Source organism: Bufo bufo, chromosome 4, assembly GCF_905171765.1.
Source record: "Bufo bufo chromosome 4, aBufBuf1.1, whole genome shotgun sequence".
In the NCBI taxonomy this organism is placed as follows: Eukaryota; Metazoa; Chordata; class Amphibia; order Anura; family Bufonidae; genus Bufo; species Bufo bufo.
In genome coordinates this window covers 292,438,402-292,462,960 of record NC_053392.1, presented here as the reverse complement: position 1 = coordinate 292,462,960, position 24,559 = coordinate 292,438,402, and the positions used below count along the sequence as shown (strand labels likewise).

The window sequence follows — 24,559 nt, the reverse complement described above, 5'->3', positions numbered from 1 at the left end:
TCGATCACCATGGTTCCAATTTTGAGTTGTTGCGAAGAAAGCCAGGATTCAATTTCTTGATGAAGGACTCGGAGCAGTTCCTCGCTTGTGTGACTGTGGTGCCCTGCACATGTGGTATGCTGGAGGGGCACTGTGAATTGTCCCTGCAGTGGAGGCTGAGGACACGGTGGAGGATGAGGAGGCAGAGGCGGACAATGTTGCAGGACCAATGGCGTTAGAATGTGGAGGCGGAAGTGGCATCACCTGGCCAAGTTGGTGGTGTGGCTGTGCAGGAACCACATTCACCCAGTGGTCCGTAAAGGACATGTATTGTCCCTGACCGTAGTTACAGCTCCACACGTCGGCGCTGCCATGCACTTTGGCAGACACTGACAGGCTCAAGTACTGGCCCACCTTCCATTCTATATACGTGTGCACGGCTGGTACTGCCTTTTTGGCAAAGAAATGACGACTTGGGACTCTCCACCTCGGCTCGGCACAAGCCATCAGTTCTCTGAAAGGTGCAGAGTCCACCACTTGGAAAGGGAGAGACTGCAGCACCAGCAACTTGGCAAGGAGCACATTCAGCTTCTGCGCCATTGGATGAGTGCACGCATACTGTTGTCTCTTGGCAATCGCTTCGGTGATCGATTGCTGACGGAATGACTGATGAGGAGTAGAAGGAGCAGGAGCATCAGGACCAGCAGATGATAGGAAGGACAGACAGCTCCCTTTGGCTGAGGTGGTTGAGCCTTGACTGCCTGAAATTGGGTGCGTGCCACTGGGTGATGCAGTGGTTGCTGCTGCAGGCTGGACCACCACACCGGAGCCACAGTTCTTCCAGGCCACTTTATGCTGGCGCTGCATATGTTGACGCAGGGTCATGGTGCCAACATTGGCACCCTGGCCACGCTTCACCTTCTGCCCACAGATTCTACAAATGGCCATGTTCACCTCCCCCGGCGGCTTAACAAAAAACTGCCACACCTCTGAGTAGGTGATTTTACCCCCAACACTCCGCACTGACTGACTGCTACCGCCGCTGCTTCCGTGAGCCCCTGCACCACTACTTTTCGGGCAGGTAGGCTCCTGCGAAGTGGGTGGTCTACACCGGGCACGTTTGGCTACCGAACTCCCACTGCTCCCACCCTGCTGACTACCGGCCTCGCTAGCGACTTGCTGGCTCTGCCGCTGCCTCACAGACAAGCTACCACCCTCTTCTCCCGATGATGATGAAGCCCCTAATTCACCCGGCTACCAAGTGCGATCAGCTACATCATCATCATCGAGTACTGTCTGCACGTCACTGATGTCCTTCTCAACGGTCTCTGGGTCAGGAACCTGACCGCTCGCAAAACACCATCTGCCACGCCACTCTCCTCAACACAACTTTCCCGCCTACCGGAGGAAGCGGCGGATGTCTCCTCCACATCTTGGCTGGCCAGTAGCTGCTAAATGTCCTCTAGTAGCTCGTCCTTGCTGTATAGTGGAGCTGAGCCCACAGCATATAATACTTCTCTGGCTGAGGGAACAGAAAAGGACAGAGGCAGGTTGAGGACAGATGAGGGCACAGGGACTGCTCCCGGGCCATGCCAACTAAGGGTTGTGTCTGACGAACCCACCGACTCTTGGCTGGCGGTTATCTGATGTCACTTGAGACGAAGTGAATGACCGAGTCAACCATTCAAAAACTGCTGGGTTGCTGGTCAAGACACGACCGCTAGATGACACCGGGAGCTCAGGTCTCCCGCTGCGACTCCTGCTGCCACGCCCTCTTACTCTGCTGCAACCTGTGCCTGCGCCAGAAACATTTAGGCCTCTGCCACTCCCCTGTGCAGGGCCTGGCACTTCTCTGTCTGGCAAACTGTTAGATCAAATAAATAAATAAAAAGGAAATTAAAACAACCCAAAAAAGTCTGTAATTTTCTCACTTCATCACACAACGGCTAATAAGCCCTTTTTTTACCACTAATACATGCCAAAAAGAGCGTTAAAACATATAACTGCACCGCTGAACAGCAAATAGGCCCTTATTTTTTTACACTTATACACGCCACAAAAGGGCTTTAGAACATATAACTGCACCGCTGAACGGCAAATATATATATTTTTGCCACTAATACACGCCAAAAATGGCATTAGAACATATAACTGCACTGTTGAACAGCAAATATATATTTTTTTGGCCACTAATACACACCAAAAAGGGCTGTAATTTTCTCACTTCACCACACAACGGCAAATACTTTTTTTTTTGCCACTAATAAATGCAAAAAAGTGCTTTAGAACATATAACTGCACCGCTGAACGGCAAATAATATATATATTTTTTGCCACTAATACATGCTAAAAAGGGCTTTAGAACATATAATTGCACTGCTGAATGGCAAATACATATATTTTTTTGCCACTAATACATGCCAAAAGTGCTTTAAAACATATAAATGTACTGCTGAACGGCAAATAGGCCCTTATATTTTCCCACTTACACACGCCACAAAAGGCTTTAGAACATATAACTGCACCCCTGAATGGCAAATAATATATATTTTCGTGCCACTAATACACGCCAAAAAGGGCTTTAGAACATATAACTGCACTGCTGAATGGCAAATAATATATATATTTTTTGCCACTAATACACGCCAAAAATGGCTGTAATAAGCCCTTTTTTCCCACTAATACATGCCAAAAAGAGCGTTAAAACATATAACTGCACCGCTGAACAGCAAATAGGCCCTTATTTTTTTACACTTATACACGCCACAAAAGGGCTTTAGAACATATAACTGCACCGCTGAACGGCAAATATATATATTTTTGCCACTAATACACGCCAAAAATGGCATTAGAACATATAACTGCACTGTTGAAAAGCAAAAATATATTTTTTTGGCCACTAATACACACCAAAAAGGGCTGTAATTTTCTCACTTCACCACACAACGGCAAATACTTTTTTTTGTGCCACTAATAAATGCAAAAAAGTGCTTTAGAACATATAACTGCACCGCTGAACGGCAAATAATATATATATTTTTTGCCACTGATACATGCTAAAAAGGGCTTTAGAACATATAACTGCACTGCTGAATGGCAAATACATATATTTTTTTGCCACTAATACATGCCAAAAGTGCTTTAAAACATATAAATGTACTGCTGAACGGCAAATAGGCCCTTATATTTTCCCACTTACACACGCCACAAAAGGCTTTAGAACATATAACTGCACCCCTGAATGGCAAATAATATATATTTTCGTGCCACTAATACACGCCAAAAAGGGCTTTAGAACATATAACTGCACTGCTGAATGGCAAATAATATATATATTTTTTGCCACTAATACACGCCAAAAATGGCTGTAATAAGCCCTTTTTTCCCACTAATACATGCCAAAAAGAGCGTTAAAACATATAACTGCACCGCTGAACAGCAAATAGGCCCTTATTTTTTTACACTTATACACGCCACAAAAGGGCTTTAGAACATATAACTGCACCGCTGAACGGCAAATATATATATTTTTGCCACTAATACACGCCAAAAATGGCATTAGAACATATAACTGCACTGTTGAACAGCAAATATATATTTTTTTGGCCACTAATACACACCAAAAAGGGCTGTAATTTTCTCACTTCACCACACAACGGCAAATACTTTTTTTTGTGCCACTAATAAATGCAAAAAAGTGCTTTAGAACATATAACTGCACCGCTGAACGGCAAATAATATAGATATTTTTTGCCACTGATACATGCTAAAAAGGGCTTTAGAACATATAACTGCACTGCTGAATGGCAAATACATATATTTTTTTGCCACTAATACATGCCAAAAGTGCTTTAAAACATATAAATGTACTGCTGAACGGCAAATAGGCCCTTATATTTTCCCACTTACACACGCCACAAAAGGCTTTAGAACATATAACTGCACCCCTGAATGGCAAATAATATATATTTTCGTGCCACTAATACACGCCAAAAAGGGCTTTAGAACATATAACTGCACTGCTGAATGGCAAATAATATATATATTTTTTGCCACTAATACACGCCAAAAATGGCTGTAATAAGCCCTTTTTTCCCACTAATACATGCCAAAAAGAGCGTTAAAACATATAACTGCACCGCTGAACAGCAAATAGGCCCTTATTTTTTTACACTTATACACGCCACAAAAGGGCTTTAGAACATATAACTGCACCGCTGAACGGCAAATATATATATTTTTGCCACTAATACACGCCAAAAATGGCATTAGAACATATAACTGCACTGTTGAACAGCAAATATATATTTTTTTGGCCACTAATACACACCAAAAAGGGCTGTAATTTTCTCACTTCACCACACAACGGCAAATACTTTTTTTTGTGCCATTAATAAATGCAAAAAAGTGCTTTAGAACATATAACTGCACCGCTGAACGGCAAATAATATATATATTTTTTGCCACTGATACATGCTAAAAAGGGCTTTAGAACATATAACTGCACTGCTGAATGGCAAATACATATATTTTTTTGCCACTAATACATGCCAAAAGTGCTTTAAAACATATAAATGTACTGCTGAACGTCAAATAGGCCCTTATATTTTCCCACTTACACACGCCACAAAAGGCTTTAGAACATATAACTGCACCCCTGAATGGCAAATAATATATATTTTCGTGCCACTAATACACGCCAAAAAGGGCTTTAGAACATATAACTGCACTGCTGAATGGCAAATAATATATATATTTTTTGCCACTAATACACGCCAAAAATGGCTGTAATAAGCCCTTTTTTCCCACTAAAAGTGTTGATCGCGAATATTCTAATTGCGAATTTTTAGCGAGAATATCGGCACTTTGAGAATTCACGAAGATGCAGAATATAGTGCTATATATTCGTAATCGTGAATATTCTAGATTTGTTTTCATCAGTAGCCTCCCTTCTTGCTTGTGGGCCAATGAGAAGGCTGCAATATATTTGTCAGAGCTTAGCAACATCCCTAGAAACCAATAGGAAAGTTGCCTACCCCTTTACTATATAAGCAGGGGCGTTGCTAGAGTCTCAAAAGATCTGGGGCTCAAGCCCCAATGAATATGGCCCAGTTCTCTAAGTCTCTCCCCTCCCCCCACACACAGCATTTTGCTGTACTTGCTATACAGCAGCACATACCTATAACATCCAGGGCCTCCAGGTGACACACATACATCTTAGCTTTTGCACATTTCTATCATCATCCCCCAACCTGTCCCCACTATGTTATTCTGCTGCTCGCTGTGCTCCCCAATACCCCCAAATACTATCCTGAAGAAATATGAGTGCCCCCATAGTAATAGTGCTCCTCATAGTCCCACCAATAATAATTCCCTTCTAGAATGCCCCCATTAGTAATACTGCCCCCTACAGTGCCCCCAACAGTGATAATGCTCCCCAAGAGTTCCCCCATCAGTAGAAGAGCACTCCAGTATAAATAATACCCTCACAGAGCCCCCAGTAGAAATAAGGCCCCCTTTTTTCCCCCAGTGGTAATAAAGCTCTATACAGACCACTCAGTAGTAATAAGGCCCCCCATAGTGCTCTTAGTAGAAATAAGGCAGATCTATATGTCCCTCCTATAGAGCCCCCAGTAGTAATACGAATGCCTAATGTCCCCTGTATTTATAATACCCCTACAGTGCCCCCATTATTTATACTGCTCCCTACTGTTATAATGGTCACCCTGAAGTGCCCCCAGTATTTATAATGCCCCCTGCAGTGCCTTCTGTAATTATATTCCTCTGTCCACCATACAGGCCCATGTAAATGACATCACACATCTCTCCTGCCCCCTCCAAAATACAGTCCTATGTAAATAACATCACTCCTCTCCCTTCAGCCCCTCCAGCACACAGTCCCATGTAAATAACACTATTTCCCTCTCTCCGCCATAGAGTTCCATGTAAATAACATCACACTATCTCTCCAGCCCCCTCCAAAATACAGCCCCATGTAAATAACATCACCTCCTCCCCAGCCGCTTCCAACATGCAATCTCATGTAATCATCCCCCCCTCAACATTCAGTCCCATTTAAATAACATAATTGCCCCCCACCAGCCAACTTCAACATACAGTCCCATGTAAATAACATGACCCCCTCCCAAGCCACATCCAACACACAGTCCCATGTAAATATCATCCCTCCCTTCAGCCATAACAAACAGTCCCAGTTAAATAACCACAACTCCCAGCATTGCTCTGCCTCTTCCTTTACTTACCTCTCCTCATGTAGCAGATCTCACCACAGCTTCTTCCCCCAGGTCTTCTCCTCTTCACTGCCGTTCTCTCCTGCACTGGTCACATGATGGTGAAATCATCGCAGGTACTTCTTAACCACTGGCTGTTTTGCTGGTCACATGACCTGTGATGTCACCACAGGTCCTTCAGATGTCCCAGTGTATTAGATTCAATTGTATTGCTGTCCTGAGGATGGCAATACAGTTGTATCTAGCAGGCAGGCAGGACATTCGGGGCCTGGGACAAAACATCAGGGGCCCAGGGCCCGAATGTTTTAACCTAGCAATGCCCCTGTATATAAGAAATTCCCCTGCAGCCATTTTCTGCTGTTTTTTTGCAGTTCTGAGAGAGAGCAGTGTCATTGCTGTGCTCTGTGCTTTCATCTGGATCCTATTCCTTATCCAATTACATTAGTTAGTTAGTTAGCTCATATATGTAATACAGATAGTTAGTGGGAGATAGTCAGTGTAGGTTAGATCGTGATATAGTGTAGCTGATCCAGCGCAGGGTGTTAGGTAGTGTGATAGGTTCTGCTGTACATACATACATGCTACAGACATAGTGCTATGATGTCACAACAATACTTATAAAATGTGAAGTTGCATGTATTGTGCAATCGCGAAAATAATGACTGGAGATCACGAATTCTAGAATTCGCAAATTTATTGAAAATATTATGTGAAAAAAAATTGCGAAATATCGCGAAAATGAATATTGCCTATGCTGCTCATCACTACCCACTTATACAAAAAATGCTTTAGAACATATAACTGCACCGCACAAGGGCAAATAAGTTGTAATAAAACCTGTTAATGGCTGTATCAATTAGCACTTGCCCCCCAATAACAGGAACGGTTTGCTGGAATGTCAGAGCTGTATAATGGCAATTTGGATCCGCAGTCAGTGCAGCAAGGTGTAATGGGATTGTTACTATTATCCCGGCTGTAAACTCCCCTACTGAACCATATTCTGCTTTAATACTGTGAAATTATTCCTCCCTCTCCTTTCCTGAACTTCTATACAGCAAAATAAAAGTTTTAAAGTCTTTTCTGCCACTGTCCCCAGCGCCTGCTGACATCTCTCCCTGCACTAAGTACGCTGAAAAATGCAAGATGGCTGAGCCTATTTATAGGGCTGTGACATCACAGGGCTGGCTGGCTGCTGATTGGCTGCATGCATGGCATTGTGGGTGATCCCTCATTCCTAGAGTTCCTTGCTCCATGTCCTAACACGTGCACCAGCCATTTTAGAAAAAAATGCGATTCGTTACCACGAAGCGTCAAGAAATTCGGATTCGGTGCGAATCAAATTTTTCCTGAAATTCGGATCGAATTCCACTTTGTCAACTTCAATTTGTTTATCTCTAATTAACTCCTTAAAATCGCACACACATGTGAATGTGTGTAAGTGTCAAGGATAAATAAAAAAAAATTACCTCTTACTGATTCCACAACCTTAGTTGTAATATATTGCAGCAGCTTATCTGTAGCCATATCTACATGGAATGGTTGTCCTTTTTTCTCTCCTGACCACCAGTTCAAATAGCTGCTGAGATCTATGATGGAAAGAACAACCTGATGCAAGGCATCTTCAGCTACTTCTGTAGAAGGATCTATCAGAATATGTGGTATCTGAAACTTGAGGGACAATCTAAACCTGTGAATTAAAAGAACATATCTTGAATAATTCCTACTAATTTATTCCTTCAGACATGATGATCACTTAATTAAATAAAAAAGATAAATGTAGCTCTTAGAAAAACTCCAAATCCCAAACTGAATAATAGAAAATTATTATATGAGAAATTGCTTCAATAAAAATTAGACTATAAATGCTGCCACCTACATATGGTAACATTATAGTGATGTACCGTACCGTCTTATGGAAAAGAAAGGACACCCTATGTAAACTACTTTTATTTATTTTTTTACATATGGACATCAATTTCTGATCTTAATTCAAACTGTATGCAAATACAATTATGTCTTCTGCTTTCTGCTTCTGGCTCTGTCCACTGTTTTGTTTCTTGTGCTGGTTGCTGCCAAAAACAGCTGATCTGTACTGGTGCCGGATGTCAGATTTTCACCGATCTGATGATGATGACCAATCCTGAGTCATTAATATGAACACTGGAAAACCTTTTAAAAATGTTTGTACTACTATGCAATGCCTGTAGCTGAAATGGATAACCCAAAAATTTGAATGTTCACATACTTTTGGCAAATATTTACACTGTGTGCACATTTATTAAGCAAGTTGTATTTTGGAGGATTAATTTTATTAAACACCTACAGTGCTGTCGCTCAATCCAAAACATTAATAAACCTCAAACTTGCCTATTTAAGATTTTTGAGGCGGACTTTTGTCTTTGCACAAAAGTCGTGCATGCAGGACTTTTGTCTTTGCTTCAAAAATCATCCTCTGAGCGGAAACCTAAAGGACACCATTATAGTCTATGGGGTCCATCCTTTACATTCTTCTGCTCCTATGACATAGCAGAAAAATGGAAAGGCTGAACGCTGATGTGAACTCAGCCTTAGGAGAATATCTATGTGGGCAACTATTAGTGTGCAGAATTATTATTTAACTAAATTAAAATGGTAAATTTTCCCACCTCATTTGTTTATTTTCTTCTGTTAAAGTGAGAATAAGAAAACAAACATCTAAAAACATCTAAAAATGTATATAGCCACCCTTATGTTCAATAGCAGTCATAAGTCTTCCATCCATGGAGTCTGTCAGTTTTTGTGCAGCACAGCCTTCCAGACACTATTCAGTCAGATGTATTGATTTCCTTCACTGTAAATCTCCCATTTAAGAAGGGCCCACATGTTCCCAATAGGGTTTAGGTCGGGTGAGGAAGGGGACCATGTCATTATTCTAGGCCTTTACTGGCTAGCCATGCACTTCGATGCATGTGATGGAGCATTGTCCTGCATAAAAATGGTTTTTGCAGACTTTTTCTTGTACCACTGCTTGAAGAAAGTGTCTTCTAAAAACTGGCAGTAGGTTTGGGAGTTTATTTAGGAGTTGATCCATCTGGTCCGTTAAGAGTCACTCTCATTTCATCAGTCCATGAAACCTTGAAAAATCTGTTTTCAGATATTTCTTGGCCCAGTATTGACATTTCAATGCAGGTGTCTTGTTCAGTGGTGTTTGAGTTTCAAACTTCTTTAAGTTAGCCATGTTTCTGAGTTCTGAACACCTTGTACTTCTGAGCACTCCAGGGAGGTTGCAGTTTCTGGACTATGACAGGACTGGAGGATAATGGGTTCCTGGTCGCTTCACATTTGATTCTTCTCAAATCTTTGGCAGTTTATTTGCGTCTTTTTTTTTTTCTCAACACGTTTCTTGCAACCCTGCTGACTATTTGCAACAAAACATTTGATGGTTCTCTACTCACGCTTTAATATCTTAGCAGTTTTAAGTGTTTTGCATCCCTCTGAAAAACTTTTAACAATTTTTAACTTTTTTGACCCATTTTGCCTAAAGAAAACTGCCTAATAATTATGCGCACCTTGATATAGGGTCTTGATCTGCTTAGGCCACACCCTCCCTCATTACACACATTTCCAGGAGAGAAATGCCAACATTTTGTAAAATAATAATTAGTAAAAGCTTTTGCGTTTCATTCCTTGTAGATTCTCAAAATTGATTATTGTCAGTTTAGTGACAAATACACCTTTATACATTTTCCTTCTGTGTTCCCTCCATTGAAGCAGTGCATGTTTCATTGGATCACATTATTTATCTATAGATAATAGATGCTACAAATAACAGTATGATATTTGACATAATTACCTTAACTTTTGTGCTTGAATTCTAGATCTGAAAAGCATTTCTTTAAACATATGTTCATTAACTAGAGGCTTATTCTGTTGGGAGTTTGGTCCATCTGGTGCTTTATTTAATACATCTGAGAAGCCTCTTGCAATATGTTCCACTTCACATCCTGCTAACTGTGCTAGGATGACTAAGGAACGCAAAATGCAAGTGTATACAGCTTGATAAAGCTGATGACTAATTGACTCTGAAAAAGAAAGACACAGTAGTTTTATAAAAGTCTATAAATCACTGAATGGTGTCTTTTTTTATGTAAATCTTCATATTTCTTCCTACCCAAAACCAAGAGAAACAAACTCTGCAACTATGGGTAAAAGATAATCCCAGCAACAAATAGACAAGTTGCTAAGCGAAACAAACAGAATCAAGAAAACACAACCACAGTTCTCTCTGTGAAAATGCGGGACTATGCTATGTAACTTCTCTGTACAAATTGAGTAAAATAGACATCACGCACAGTTTGTGTTCAGATCTACTCTATACAAATAAGCAAAGTGGTTTGACGGGCAGCATGATGAGATACAAATATACAAAAGGGAGAGGGCTGCTTCAAATTTCTATGCCAGTTTCAGTGCTGTGCATGTGTGAGTGCATCTGTTTGTAATAACCCAAGAATGTCAAAAAGGCAAAACAGATATCACAAGTCTATTTGCAAAGTGAACAGAAATAAGCTCAGTCATTAGTAATTTTCTTCCCTCATCATTGTAAACATCAGCCATAGCTGATCTATTTTTTCACTAGATAAACTCATATGTGTAGCTCATGGGGCATCCATACCCATAGTAGAAAACATACAGCAAAAGAACATATCCAGGACTTTAAAATTGTTGGCCTATCAATAGGATCGATGAAGGTCCAACCCTTCAAACAGTTGATTGACAAGGTTGCCTAGAGTCAGACATCCAACGATTTAATATTGATGTCCTGTCCTAAGGATGGATTATTCATTTTAAAGCCCCACAAAAGCCATTTAGGCCAGCTGGGCTGTCAGCATATTGCTGTCGTGTCCACCCCCATAAATGCACACAGTAGTTGGCAAAAATCTACATCAGCTACCGCTTTTTGTCACAATGGCATATTTACCAGAAAATGTTATTTCATTATAATAGTGCATTTGTAAAAAAAAAACAGTTTGAAGAGAAGTTTAACTCACCTAGGACTCGTCTGGTAACTTCTTCAGGGTACTCTTTACTGGAGTCATCTCTAGACATTATCTGAGATTTATGTGAAGATTTTTTGGTCAAAGACTTAGAAGATGTATTTCTCAAATGGCCAGATGGTCTGCTATTTTCTGGAATGGAATCCTGGAACGTACAGCAGTTAATAAGTCGAAATACAGAATCAACACAGCAAAATATAAATACAGCAGAATTAGTGAAACAAGTGCAATAGGGAGTAGATTACTTCATGTAAGGTCTGTTCCAGTGTATAACAGGCTAAAGCCGAGTGGTGAGCAACATTGCGAAGGTTCTTTAAAGAGGACCTGTACAAATTACAGCGCAATCTACATGCAGCATGTTATAGAAGAGGGAGAGGTGAGTAGATTGACATATCATTTTGTGGTAAAAGTTTCAGGAAAATGTGTAATTTATTAATTTATATGTGTGCTTTTTCTGTACTTAAGACTGGCCCCTGTGTACAACTATCAGTGACTGACAGCTATCTACAGATGCAGACGAGTTAAACTTGATGGTTAACATGTTAAATAAAGAATGGCAAGAAAAGGATAATTAACTTTTCAATGGATTTCAATGGCTTTTTACCACGAGATAACCAAGATAACGCTGCGCTATGTGTTATCAGAGTCAATTTTAGCTCGGCTACATCTGCTCCATGCTTTGGTTTCATTGTAATGTGATACTATCAGATAAATCAATTTCTTTCTATCTGTTTGTCTATCTATCCATCTATCTATCTATCTATCTATGGTCTATCTACCTATCTTGCCCCTCAAGGATTTTATCATGGAACGTTTGAAAGTCAGAGTAAGGTCTCAAATTCACACAACATTGGGCACCACTACAACAGATATGCAGAGTGCACATCTCATGTGTATAAATATTATGCACGAAACAGAACCTCCATATTCCAAAAATATCAATTATTTGATCAATGTCAAAATATATTCAACTCGAAAAGCAAACAGAAAGTTAAAAGCAATTAAAATATTGATCAACATAAAGATGGAAGTTAATCCTGATCCAAAATAATGTCCAAATGGACAAAACCAAGTAGGACCAGTCACCAACTATCCCAAATAATACTGTATGAGAAAATACATACACAGATACCAAAATAAATGCTCAAAATGAATAATGCAGCAAAGACATGAAAAATATTGCAGTCTCAAAGAACTTATAGGTTACCCAAACAGCCCAGGGGTTGGTCCTTCAATGGGCCATCTGGTGATGAGACCCCACATGTATTGCCATTATGCGACTTCCTCGGGGATCAGTGTAAGGTTTTACATAGCAATATGTTCCTATTAAATTGTAGAATGTTATATTACCTGAAACTTCTTTAGTATTTTTAAGATATCTTCAAATCCCTTTTTAATGAGACATGCCATGGTTTCCACTTTGGTTTTCTTTTCCATCAAAGATATCTGCATAAGCTGCAAAAACTCATCAGGAGTCTGCAAAGATTATACAATGTATCAAAGAGGCAAGTACTTATACATCTAAATCTGCAGTTAGGGTATGGTCGGAGCCATATTTACAAGAAGGCACATGAGGGCACATGTTAGAATCGAAGGGGGCAGCTCTTCACAAAGAAAACTAATGATTTATGCTGATTCTTTAACCTTACTGCTGTTTCTCATGTCTCCATATCACAAACTTTTATTTATTGTAGCTACAAGTCGGGATATTTAACCATTACACTGCTTACCTACAGCTATTATAACAGTAGACTCTTCAGGAAGGCAGTGCAAGAGTTAAATCCCCTGACCTGGTGATACAATTAAGAAAAGTAAATGATAAGGAGACATCCGAGAAGTCAGATGAGGAGAAAGGTAAAGCCAGTATATGAACCATATGTACATTGCCAGCTGGCAGAGGATTACTTTGCCTATCACACAGCAGACCATTCTGTGATCCATACTCTGACATAAAAAAGTGGTAAAGCTCCTCAGTATAACTCATAAAAAAAACGTTTCCACAAAGTAAAGGTGGCCATACACTCAGCAAGAGTTATGGCTTATCCAGATAAGTGATGCTAAACTAGTCTGTGTCCCGGCCTGTGAACATGGACGCATTTTTATATGGACCACTCACAGATGATGTCCACATCCTGTCTGTTTTTCTTGCAGACTCACTCACTTGAGTGAATAAATCTTGGGGGAAAATAAGAGCTGGATGAGCATGCTATGATTTTTCTAATTTTAGCATTCATCAATCATTGATGGCGATGCCTTTGGACTTGTGTATTAGGTTTATATCTTACTGACAGCTGTGTAAGTAAGATAAGATGTTTATAACCACACAGTAAAAGTTGCATCAAAAAGGCTTTTAAAAAAGGTTTGCTTTGATTTTGTGATGTGGTTATTTGCCATGCATCTTTTCTGGGTTAAAAATGTAACATAGTAGTGAATTAAAAAAGAGAAGTAGTATCTGTCCATTATACTTCTACTCCTTTCATGATCCACTTCTGATTTTGGCTTCCAAAACTGCATCATGAAACCTGAACATGTGTCCGACCCTTAGTGTTTCACTGAGAATAGCCAGGCAACAAAAAAGCATATCATTTGGATGCTACTAATTCAAATACTAAGCAAACAAACAGAAAATGGAGCTCACACAGTACCGTTGTAAAACATATAATAATTTGTGAATCGGTCATGTGTAATGTGAGATTTTCACACGTATACTGTGCAAATACTTGTTTATAGCCAGATAGATACAGTCAGGTCCATAAATATTGGGACATCAACACAATTCTAACATGTTTGGCTCTATACACCACCACAATGGATTTGAAATGAAACGAACAAGATGTGCTTTAACTGCAGACTGTCAGCTTTAATTTGAGGGCATTTACATCCAAATCAGGTGAAAGGTGTAGGAGTTACAACAGTTTGCATATGTGCCTCCTACTTGTTAAGGAACCAAAAGTAATGGGACAGAATAATAATCATAAATCAAACTTTCACTTTTTAATACTTGGTTGCAAATCCTTTGTAGTCAATCACAGCCTGAGGTCTGGAACGCATATACATCACCAGACGCTGGGTTTCATCCCTGGTGATGCTCTGCCCGGCCTCTACTGCAACTGTCTTCAGTCCCTGCTTGTTCTTGGGGCATTTTCCCTTCAGTTTTGTCCTCAGAAAGTGAAATGCATGCACAATCGGATTCAGGTCAGGTGATTGACTTGGCCATTGCATAACATTCCACTTCTTTCCCTTAAAAAACCCTTTGGTTGCTTTTGCAGTATGCTTTGGGTCATTGTCCATCTGCACTGTGAAGCGCCGTCCAATGAGTTCTGAAGCATTTGGCAGAATATGAGCAGATAATATTGCCTGAAACACTTCAGAATTCATCCTGGTGCTTTTGTCAGCAGTCACATATTTAATAAATGCAAGAGAACCAGTTCCATTGGCAGCCATACATGCCCACACCATGACACTACCACCACCATGCTTCATTGATGAGGTGGTATGCTTAGGATCATGAGCAGTTCATTTCCTTCTCCATACTCTTCTCTTCCCATCACTCTGGTTCAAGTTGATCTTGGTCTCATCTGTCCATAGGATGTTGTTCCAGAAGTGTGAAGGCTTTTTTAGATGTCGTTTGGTAAACTATAATCTGACTTTCCTGTTTTTGAGGCTCACCAATGGTTTACATCTTGTAGTGAACCCTCTGTATTCACTCTGGTGAAGTCTTCTCTTGATTGTTGACTTTAACACACATACATCTACCTCCTGGAGAGTGTTCTTGATCTGGCCAACTGTTGTGAAGGGTGTTTTCTTCACCAGGGAAATAATTCTTCGGTCATCCACCACAGTTGTTTTCCGTGGTCTTCCGGGTCTTTTGGTGCTGCTGAGCTCAGCGGTGCGTTCCTTCATTTTAGGAATGTTCCAAACAGTTGTTTTGGCCACGCCTAATGTTTTTGCTATCTCTCTGATGGGTTTGTTTGGTTTTTTCAGCCTAATGATGGCTTGCTTCACCGATAGTGACAGCTCTTTGGATCTCATTTTGAGAGTTGACAGCAACAGATTCCAAATGCAAATAGCACACTTGAAATGAACTCTGGACCTTTTATCTGCTCATTGTAATTGGGATAATGAGGGAATAACACACACCTGGCCATGGAACAGCTGAGAAGCCAATTGTCCCATTACTTTTGGTCCCTTAACAAGTGGGAGGCACATATGCAAACTGTTGTAATTCCTACACCATTCACCCGATTTGATGTAAATACCCTCAAATTAAAGCTGACAGTCTGCAGTTAAAGCACATCTTGTTCGTTTCATTTCAAATCCATTGTGGTGGTGTATAGAGCCAAAAATGTTAGAATTGGGTCGATGTCCCAATATTTATGGACCTGACTATGTCCCTAGAAATTAGGTTCTGGTACTTTTTTGAAAAATTGTCTAACAGTTTCTATAAGAGATGTAAATGTTGCACTGAGAAAAAAAAAATGGCTCCAGCAGTGTTCTAACTGGCTCAAAAGACTGAGCCCCTACATCAAATGACCTACAGGCCCTCCGCACCACACTTATTCTAATCGCGCAGCCTGCTCCTGACCCTTAGGCTTCTCTATGAATCAAAATATCAATGAGATACATAGATTGAACACTTTTCCCACCCCCAAAAAAGCTTACTGATTAAATCCTAAAAGCCATGTATTGCTATATAAAATACTGTAACGAGCTATCTATATGCTGCAATATACATTTGCATATGTTTTTTCTTTATACAAAGATATGTACACATTTGACGTACATGACCAAAACTGAACGTATACACTTTACTAGTAGCTATACTGTAACAAACATAACCAAGTTAGTAACAGTTTACAGTTCACTTACTTTTGGTGCACTTGTACATTCATCCATTGGAATCATATCGAAATAGGAGATCTCTTCAAGGGTCTTTTCTATCACCATCTCTTTAATTTCTGTAACTTTAGCAACAATACTTTGCAGCCTATGGGAAAAACGGATATGTGGGTGACACATTAGATTTTTATTTTTTTTGTAACAAAAATATGCAGCCTATGGGAACAAAGAAAAACATGACTGGAGAATAAGATTTTTTTTTATTTACCAAAATTGTGTTATTTTACATTATATAAATGAATTTCAGAATATAACGTCCTATGTAATTAAAGAATTGCATTTTAAAGTCTCAAAGGGTTGCTTTATATTTTAATGTACATTTGTTACATTTTTGTCATGCTTTCATATTGTGATGGCTGAAGTTGCTATGTCTTGTAGATTTGTTGTTGAACATGCTTTAACCTTATATAAAACACATTAACACCAACTTAGCCAAGGTTCAAAGAAAGATTGTCTAACATCTTGATTGTGCGATCACTACAAAAAATTAGCAATGTGTTATATGGTCCTCCACGTGATGTGGGTATTAATATATGGTTACAGTATATGGAGTTATGCAAGCAATTACATAAGTATATTTTACAGAATTCTAAATGAATGACACAGGGCACAGTGTTCAGTAACACTAACTGTAATAAATATGGAAGCACTAGAGTAAAAAAAGACAGCTGGTTTGTTGCTATCAAACCCATAGTTTCATTGATATTTTGGAAACTACAAACCTCACTATGAAAATAGCAGACATAAAATATACATATAAATTTCCTTAAAAGGGCTTTCCAGTAGTTAAATATTAATGACCTGTACTCAGGATGTCCTCATTATCTGATCAGTGGGAATCCAACTCCCAGCACTCCTGGTGATCAGCTGTTGGAAGGGACTGAGGCACTTAGATTAGATTAGAGCTTCTGCTTTTCCACAGTATTCCAAGCACAGAGGCGTACCTTGTATAGCAGCTGTGCCTGGCAATGCAGCTTAGTCCCATTCACTTGAATGGGATTGAGCTGCACAAAGGCCATGTGACCTATGAACGTGACGTCACATGCAGAGGAGTAGGCCACAGTGCTTATCTCCTGAGACTTCCACCAGTCAGATATTGATGACCTATCCTGAGGCTCACAGTAGTATTTATTTGGTGCCAATATATTCTGCAGCCCTTTACAATCAGGGGAAGCAATAAACATACAAACTAACAAATGAAGAAAATCAAAAACATTTTTCTATGTCCTAAGTAAACTTTAAAGGGGTTGTGCACCTTTAGGGATGTTGGCAAACCCCTCCCTCCTTTTGTCAAACCGGCAAAGGGAAGCATACTACTTGCTTCCTGCTGCTGGCTCCCGGCTCCTTCTCTTCCTGGCCAAGGCTTCTCAGTTCAGCTCCCAGGATATAAACCTCCATTTTCATGCCACTGCAGCCAATAGCTGGCCACAGTGGTGACCTGCCCCCTTGCGTCATGTCAAATGGTTGCATAACGCAAAGCAGAAGTTTACATCCTGGGAGCTGAGTGGAGAAACCGAGACCATGGAGTAAAGGAGTCAGGAACCAGCATCGGGAAGCAGGTAAGTATACTTGCCTTTGCAGGTCTGCCAAAGAGGGGGAGTCTCCAAAATCCCGCAAAAGCTGAACAACCCCTTTAAGGCTCCCTTTACATCTATCATTATGGTGTGCCTCAAAAGGACAGTAAAGCCCTAACCTAATCACAGGCATATACCATTTCACAGTTAGGCCCTAATCACAGGCATATACCATTTCACAGTTAGGCCCTAAACACAGGCATATACCGTTTTACAGCAGCACTGGACTGGTGGAGGAGTCCCTCTATGTTGACACTACTCCATGATAAAGTAGATAGTCCGGGCTGGAACTGATGATTCGCTTGCTCCAGATGGGGGGAGAACAAGACTGCAAAGTTTTCAGGGATCTCTTGTTGAATTCTTCCATATTCCTTCACAACACCTTCTAAATTACTTCTATACATTTTAAATTTTTCTGCCTTTAATAGAAGATCAATACTAGTATTACATTGACAGCAATATTGATTTCATATGTCATAAATATCCGATCAGTGGGCATCTAACAACCAAGAGCCCCCACCCAACCTGAGAACATGAATTGCCCTTGTCTCCTATATCTTCCACGGATGTCCCAGGGTCGTCCGAGTTAAAAACTAAATAAAAACTCGAGCAGCCCCTATAAATAGTCCAAAATAACAAAAGAATCGATACTCATCCCTTTTCTCCACTGTTTATTATGGTGCTCCATTCCTGTCCTCCTCACTGCTGATGTCATCTTCCAGGCTGCACTGGAGACTTTCCGTGCATATAGGTCACTGCTGCAACCAATCACTGGCCTCTGCAGAGAGACCCTGTGTATTTCTGAGACCAATGATTGGCTGCACAGTGACCTATGTGCACAGAACATCATGATGTCAAGGATGGGAAGGACAGGAGCGCAGCACTGGAATAAGCAGGGGATATAAGGGGTGTGTATTGATTCTTTCATTATTTTAGACCATTTACAGGGGCTGCCCAACTTTTTATTTAACCTGGATACCTCCTTTAAATGTAGATCCACTGTGCATGTGGCATGAAATATTTATGGCAATCAATATGCCCTCAACATTTTTGGGAAAACCATTTAATATTCCACTTCTTGAAACAGCAAAATAATGAATCTTTTTATTGCAATCCTTCCATAATGTACCATGCTATAATTGCAGGACATATTAGAAACACTTAAGTACACAGTTACCAGTTCAGTTTTCTTTATCTACAGTAACCTTTTAGGAGCAGCCTCTGTTGACTTAGGCTACTTTCACACTTGCGGCAGAGAGATCCGGCAAGCAGTTCCGTCGCCGGAACTGCCTGCCGGATCAGGCAAAATGTATGCTAACTGATGGCATTAGTAAGACTGATCAGGATCCTGATCAGTCTTAAAAATGCCTGATCAGTCGAAAAAATGCATTGAAATGCCGGATCCGTCTTTCCGGTGTCATCCGGCAAAAACGGATCCGGCATTTATTTTTTCACCTTTTTTTCAGTCTGCGCATGCGCATACCGGAAGGACGGATCCGGCATTCCGGTATTCTGAATGCCGGATCCGGCACTAATACATTCCTATGGGAAAAAATGCCTGATCCGGCATTCAGGCAAGTCTTCAGTTTTTTTAGCCGGAGATAAAACCGTAGCATGCTACGGTTTTCTCTTTTGCCTGATCAGTCAAAATGACTGAACTGAAGACATCCTGATGCAAACTGAACGGATTACTCTCCATTCAGAATGCATGGGGACATACCTGATCAGTTCTTTTCCGGTATAGAGCCCCTGTGACGGAACTCTATGCCGGAAAAGAACAACGCAAGTGTGAAAGTAGCCTAAGCCTCTGCTCACATCGTTAAGAGCCTACATTGGAGTATATGTCTGAGGATTTCCTGATGTGTACCTCTGATGAAGGCTGCCATGTACACAGTGGGATAGCCTGTCCATAGGTTTCCTTTGCAAATAAAAACATATACCACGTGATATTCTTTTTTAACTTTATACTTTTGCATGGAATAGCATTATTTACTATGCTTTTCCATATGACAAACTCCACTTGGTAAATGGAGCTTTGTGGATATGTTTGGCGTAAAGATCTTGGACTTTTTCCAGTATTGTTTGCCAAACAAAGGCTCTAAGGGGGATAAATTATCAGTTTTCCAGTGAAAAAAGGTGCAACCCCCATGTTCGCAACTTGTTGCCATTGCAACAAAATTTAATATCAAGTGGCATTTCTACTTCATCCTCATCACGTTCTGAAAAGGGAGCATGGCAAGGATGGGAGGGGCAGGCTAGTGGTCCCAACATACTCATGTTTTTTAAAGCCAGGTTTCTTGTAAATGAAGACTGGAATCTACGGTACAGCGGCTACGAGCTACCATAGATGCATGGACTACCTCATCATAAATTAAGCACATCCTCTGGCAGCACATAGAATATCAAGACCAGTGCACCACAGGAAAGTCTTAATAAATCTCCCACTAAATGTTTTGTGAACAGGGGCGAATTGGGGACTTAAAGAGGACCTTTCACCAGAATAAAACATCTAAACTAACTATACAGACATGTAGAGCGGCGCCCAGGGATCCCCCTGCACTTACTGTTATACCTGGGCACCGCTCCGTTCTCCCGGTATAGCCTCCGGTATCTTCATAGTTAGGCTCCACCCAGGGGAACCTGACAGCGTCTCTTTCTCCTATGCTGTAGCGCTGGCCAATCGCAGCGCTCAGCTCATAGCCTGAGAGAAAAAAAAACTCTCAGGCTATGAGCTGAGCGCTGCGATTGGCTAGCGCTACAGCATAGGAGAAAGAGACGCCGGCAGGTTCCCCTGGGTGGAGCCTAACTATGAAGATACCGGAGGCTATACCGGGAGAACGGAGCGGCGCCCAGGTATAACAGTAAGTGCAGGGGGATCCCTGGGCGCTGCTCTACATGTCTGTATAGTTAGTTTAGATGTTTTATTCTGGTGAAAGGTCCTCTTTAAAGTGGCCCTGGAAAAACCCTAGAAGTGGACCCATTTTGTAGGAGGGTCCAAATTGACTGAAGGTGGGCCAATACAAGTAGGCAGGGACAACTAAGGAAGGCAGGACCATCAATACTGTAGTACAGCACAAAATACCGCCCCAGCAGAAGAAAATACCACAATGCAGCATAAAATACTGCCGCCCCCACTGCAGTATTCAGCTGTATTACCTTCCCGAGGACGGCGATACAGTTGAATTCAGGAGGGCACCTGAGATTGCTGGCCAGGGGCATAACTGCCTGATTCTTCTAGCATTAATTAATGCTGAGAGCATCAGATCGTTATGTACCCAGATGGAAGCAATGAGGAGGGCTCAGTTGGCCCCCTGTTCATTGGCCCAGCAGGAAATTTCCATGTAGGGTCTATGACCAGTCCACCTAGGTTTGTGAATATAGCCTTATGATAGATAATGGATTCAGCGTTAGTTTCCAGTCAAACACTTTGCTTGTAATAAATCTGAGACTGTCAGTTGGATTACCAAGATGCATAGCACCAAAATGTATCCCATCTATATGACATGCTAGTTACATCATGTTGCCATTAATTAGGTACCTGATGAAATGCTAGCAGAGCTGTCTCTGGAACACGGATCCCAAGTCTCAACATCCATTTTGTCTCTTCAATCAGTTGAAGTATTCTAGTTAATAAAAATAAGTTAAGAATGTTTTCACTATCTATGCACAGTAATACAATTCTTATAGAGCAAGTATATTGTAATACATAGGTTGTAGTACTTACCTCATATCTGTGTTCACCATAAGCTGCTGTGAAACAGGATCCCGGGTAAGTAATGTAAAATGAAGTCCATTTAGACCTTTGTCTATCTGTGACTTCCACTTCTGAAACCACATGTCTTCATATGACACCAAGGCAGAAGCTATTCTGTTGTACAGTCTTACAGTATCTGAATAAGTGAGGCATGTAGCTACAATTCGTACATTTTTGAAAACCTTTAAAAAAAAAAAAAGGAGAATCCAGTGTATAGTGTATAGTGTATAACAAAGACAACTAAACACATGTCAATAAAGTTTTACTGTGTGTTCAAAATAGATACTTTTTTTTTACCTTCATGGAGTTTTCAATTCTTGACATCAACTTCCTTGACCAGACAATAGCTCCTACTGCAGGTGGCATGTTTCTGGGTAAAACTGGCTCATCCTTAAAAAAAAAAGAAAAAAAGTGCACTTATCGAAAAATAGGGATACATTTATCATAGCAGTCACAGTGCAACAATAAAAAAAAGTTGAATTTATTTTGTGAAAAGAAGCAAAAATAACATTGCCATACTGCTAATTCCATAATAGGTCCATAGAGCATCTACTAATAGTTCAGTGCAGGGAACACATACAATAGGAGTCACACAACTCAAAACAGTTATATGCTTGGGAGGCACAATGACGTTCAAGATAACCTGACAGAAAGAAAACTTAGAACACATTGAGATATATGGCAGTTGTGTTGTGGGGGCAATAACAATTTTTACCCTCACTTCAAAGAAAGCGCGTGTACAGTTTGTCTACTATTATACTTACTTTAGGGTATTTAACTACAATAAAAAAAGCACTAAAAAGAACTAAAATTCATCTTTTATATACCTTATAGGTTTCATATACTTGTTGAATGTCCTTCAGTTCAAGGTAGAACCAGTCAAATACCTCCACATAGCACTCACTGATAATGTGCTGTATCCCTTGCCTGTGACTGACAATAGAAAACCTGATGGAGTAAAGAGAGGTTAGTTAGAAAATTTATACAGATGTGTAATCTCAACAAAAAAACTAAATATGTGTTTTAAGCCGTTTTTTTTTTCACTATCTCATAAAGGAAACAGATTCTTGGCAATAACCAAAGACAATTATCTCTCCCAACTGGTTCAGGACCCGACTAGAGGGACGGCCATACTGGACTTAGTATTAACCAATAGACCTGACAGAACAACAGACGTGCAGGTTGGGGGACACCTGGGAAATAGTGACCATAAAGTAATAACCTTCCAATTATCATTCAAAGAGCGTTTCTACAGGGAGGAACAAAAATACCAAACTTCAAAAAAGCTAAATTTAGCCAACTAACAGAGGCCATAGGCCTAACTAACTGGGACAAAGTCCTCAAAAATAAAAATACAGCCACAAAATGGGATATCTTTAAAAGCATCCTAAAATCTCATTGTGAGAGGTACATACCGTATGGGAATAAAAGGTTAAGGAACAAAAAGAAACCAATGTGGATAAACAGAACTGTAAAGAAAGCAATAAATGACAAAAAGAAAGCGTATAAAACACTAAAACAGGAGGGTAGCACGGAAGCACTGAAAAACTATAAGGAAAAGAATAGAACATGTAAAAAACAAATAAAAGCGGCCAAACTAGAGACCGAGAGATTAATTGCCAAAGAGAGTAAATGAGGGGGGGGGGTCGCAGAGAGCGACAAGGAGAAAGCAAAGCTGTTAAATATTTTTTTCTCCACTGTATTCACTGAGGAAAATAAACTGTCAGATGAAATGCTGAATGTAAAAATAAATTCCCCATTAAAAGTGTCCTTTCTGACCCAGGAAGAAGTACATCAGCGACTTAAAAAGATTAAAATAGACAAATCGCCAGGACCGGATGGCATACACCCCCGTATCCTACGGGAATTAAGTAATATCATAGCCAGACCCTTATTTCTGATATTTGCGGACTCTATACTGACAGGGAATGTCCCACAGGATTGGCGCATGGCAAATGTGGTGCCAATATTCAAAAAGGGTCCAAAAACAGAGCCTGGAAACTATAGGCCGGTAAGTTTAACATCTGTTGTGGGTAAACTGTTTGAAGGTTTTCTGAGAGACGCTATCTTAGAGCATCTTAACGGAAATAAGCAAATAACGCCATATCAGCATGGCTTCGTGAGGGATCGGTCATGTCAAACTAATTTAATCAGTTTCTATGAGGAGGTAAGTTCTAGACTTGACAGCGGCGAATCAATGGATGTCGTGTATCTGGACTTCTCCAAAGCATTTGACACTGTACCACATAAAAGGTTAGTATATAAAATGAGAAAACGTCTGTATGTGGGTAAGTAACTGGCTCAATGATAGAAAACAGAGGGTGGTTATTAACGGTACACACTCAGATTGGGTCACTGTCACTAGTGGGGTACCTCAGGGGTCATTATTGGGCTCTATTCTCTTCAATATATTTATTAATGATCTTGTAGAAGGCTTGCATAGTAAAGTATCAATTTTTGCAGATGACACTAAACTGTGTAAAGTAATTAACACTGAAGAGGACAGTATACTACTACAGAGGGATCTGGATAGATTGCAGGCTTGGGCAGAGAAGTGGCAGATGAGGTTTAACACTGACAAATGTAAAGTTATGCACATGGGAAGGAATAATGCAAGTCACCCGTACATACTAAATGGTAAAACACTCGGTAACACTGACATGGAAAAGGATCTAGGAATTTTAATAAACAGCAAACTAAGCTGCAAAAAACTGTGTCAGGCAGCTGCTGCCAAGGCCAATAAGATAATGGAGGCATCAAAAGGGGCATAGATGCCTGTGATGAGAACATATTCCTACTAGTTTACAAATCACTAGTCAGACCACACATGGAGTACTGTGTACAGTTCTGGGCTCCAGTGAACAAGGCAGACATAGCAGAGCTGGAGAGGGTCCAGAGGAGGGCAACTAAAGTAATAACTGGAATGGGACAAATACAGTATTCTGAAAGATTATCAAAATTAGGGTTATTCACGTTAGAAAAAAGACGACTGAGGGGAGATCTAATTACTATGTATAAATATATCAGGGGTCAGTACAGAGATCTCTCCCATCAGCTATTTATCCCCAG

General features: G+C 40.4%; 1 protein-coding gene across 1 annotated transcript in view; it reads right to left on the bottom strand.

The window, feature by feature from the left end:
- LOC120998141 (dynein heavy chain 5, axonemal-like) overlaps positions 1–24,559 on the bottom strand; it is a 268,121-nt gene that overhangs the window by 185,461 nt on the left and 58,101 nt on the right. The window contains 10 exon segments of the mRNA XM_040428685.1: positions 7,697–7,917; positions 10,063–10,291; positions 11,258–11,408; positions 12,614–12,739; positions 16,133–16,250; positions 17,944–18,155; positions 21,275–21,359; positions 21,461–21,672; positions 21,788–21,880; positions 22,318–22,438. Of these exon segments, the coding sequence (XP_040284619.1) occupies positions 7,697–7,917; positions 10,063–10,291; positions 11,258–11,408; positions 12,614–12,739; positions 16,133–16,250; positions 17,944–18,155; positions 21,275–21,359; positions 21,461–21,672; positions 21,788–21,880; positions 22,318–22,438 (1,568 nt within the window).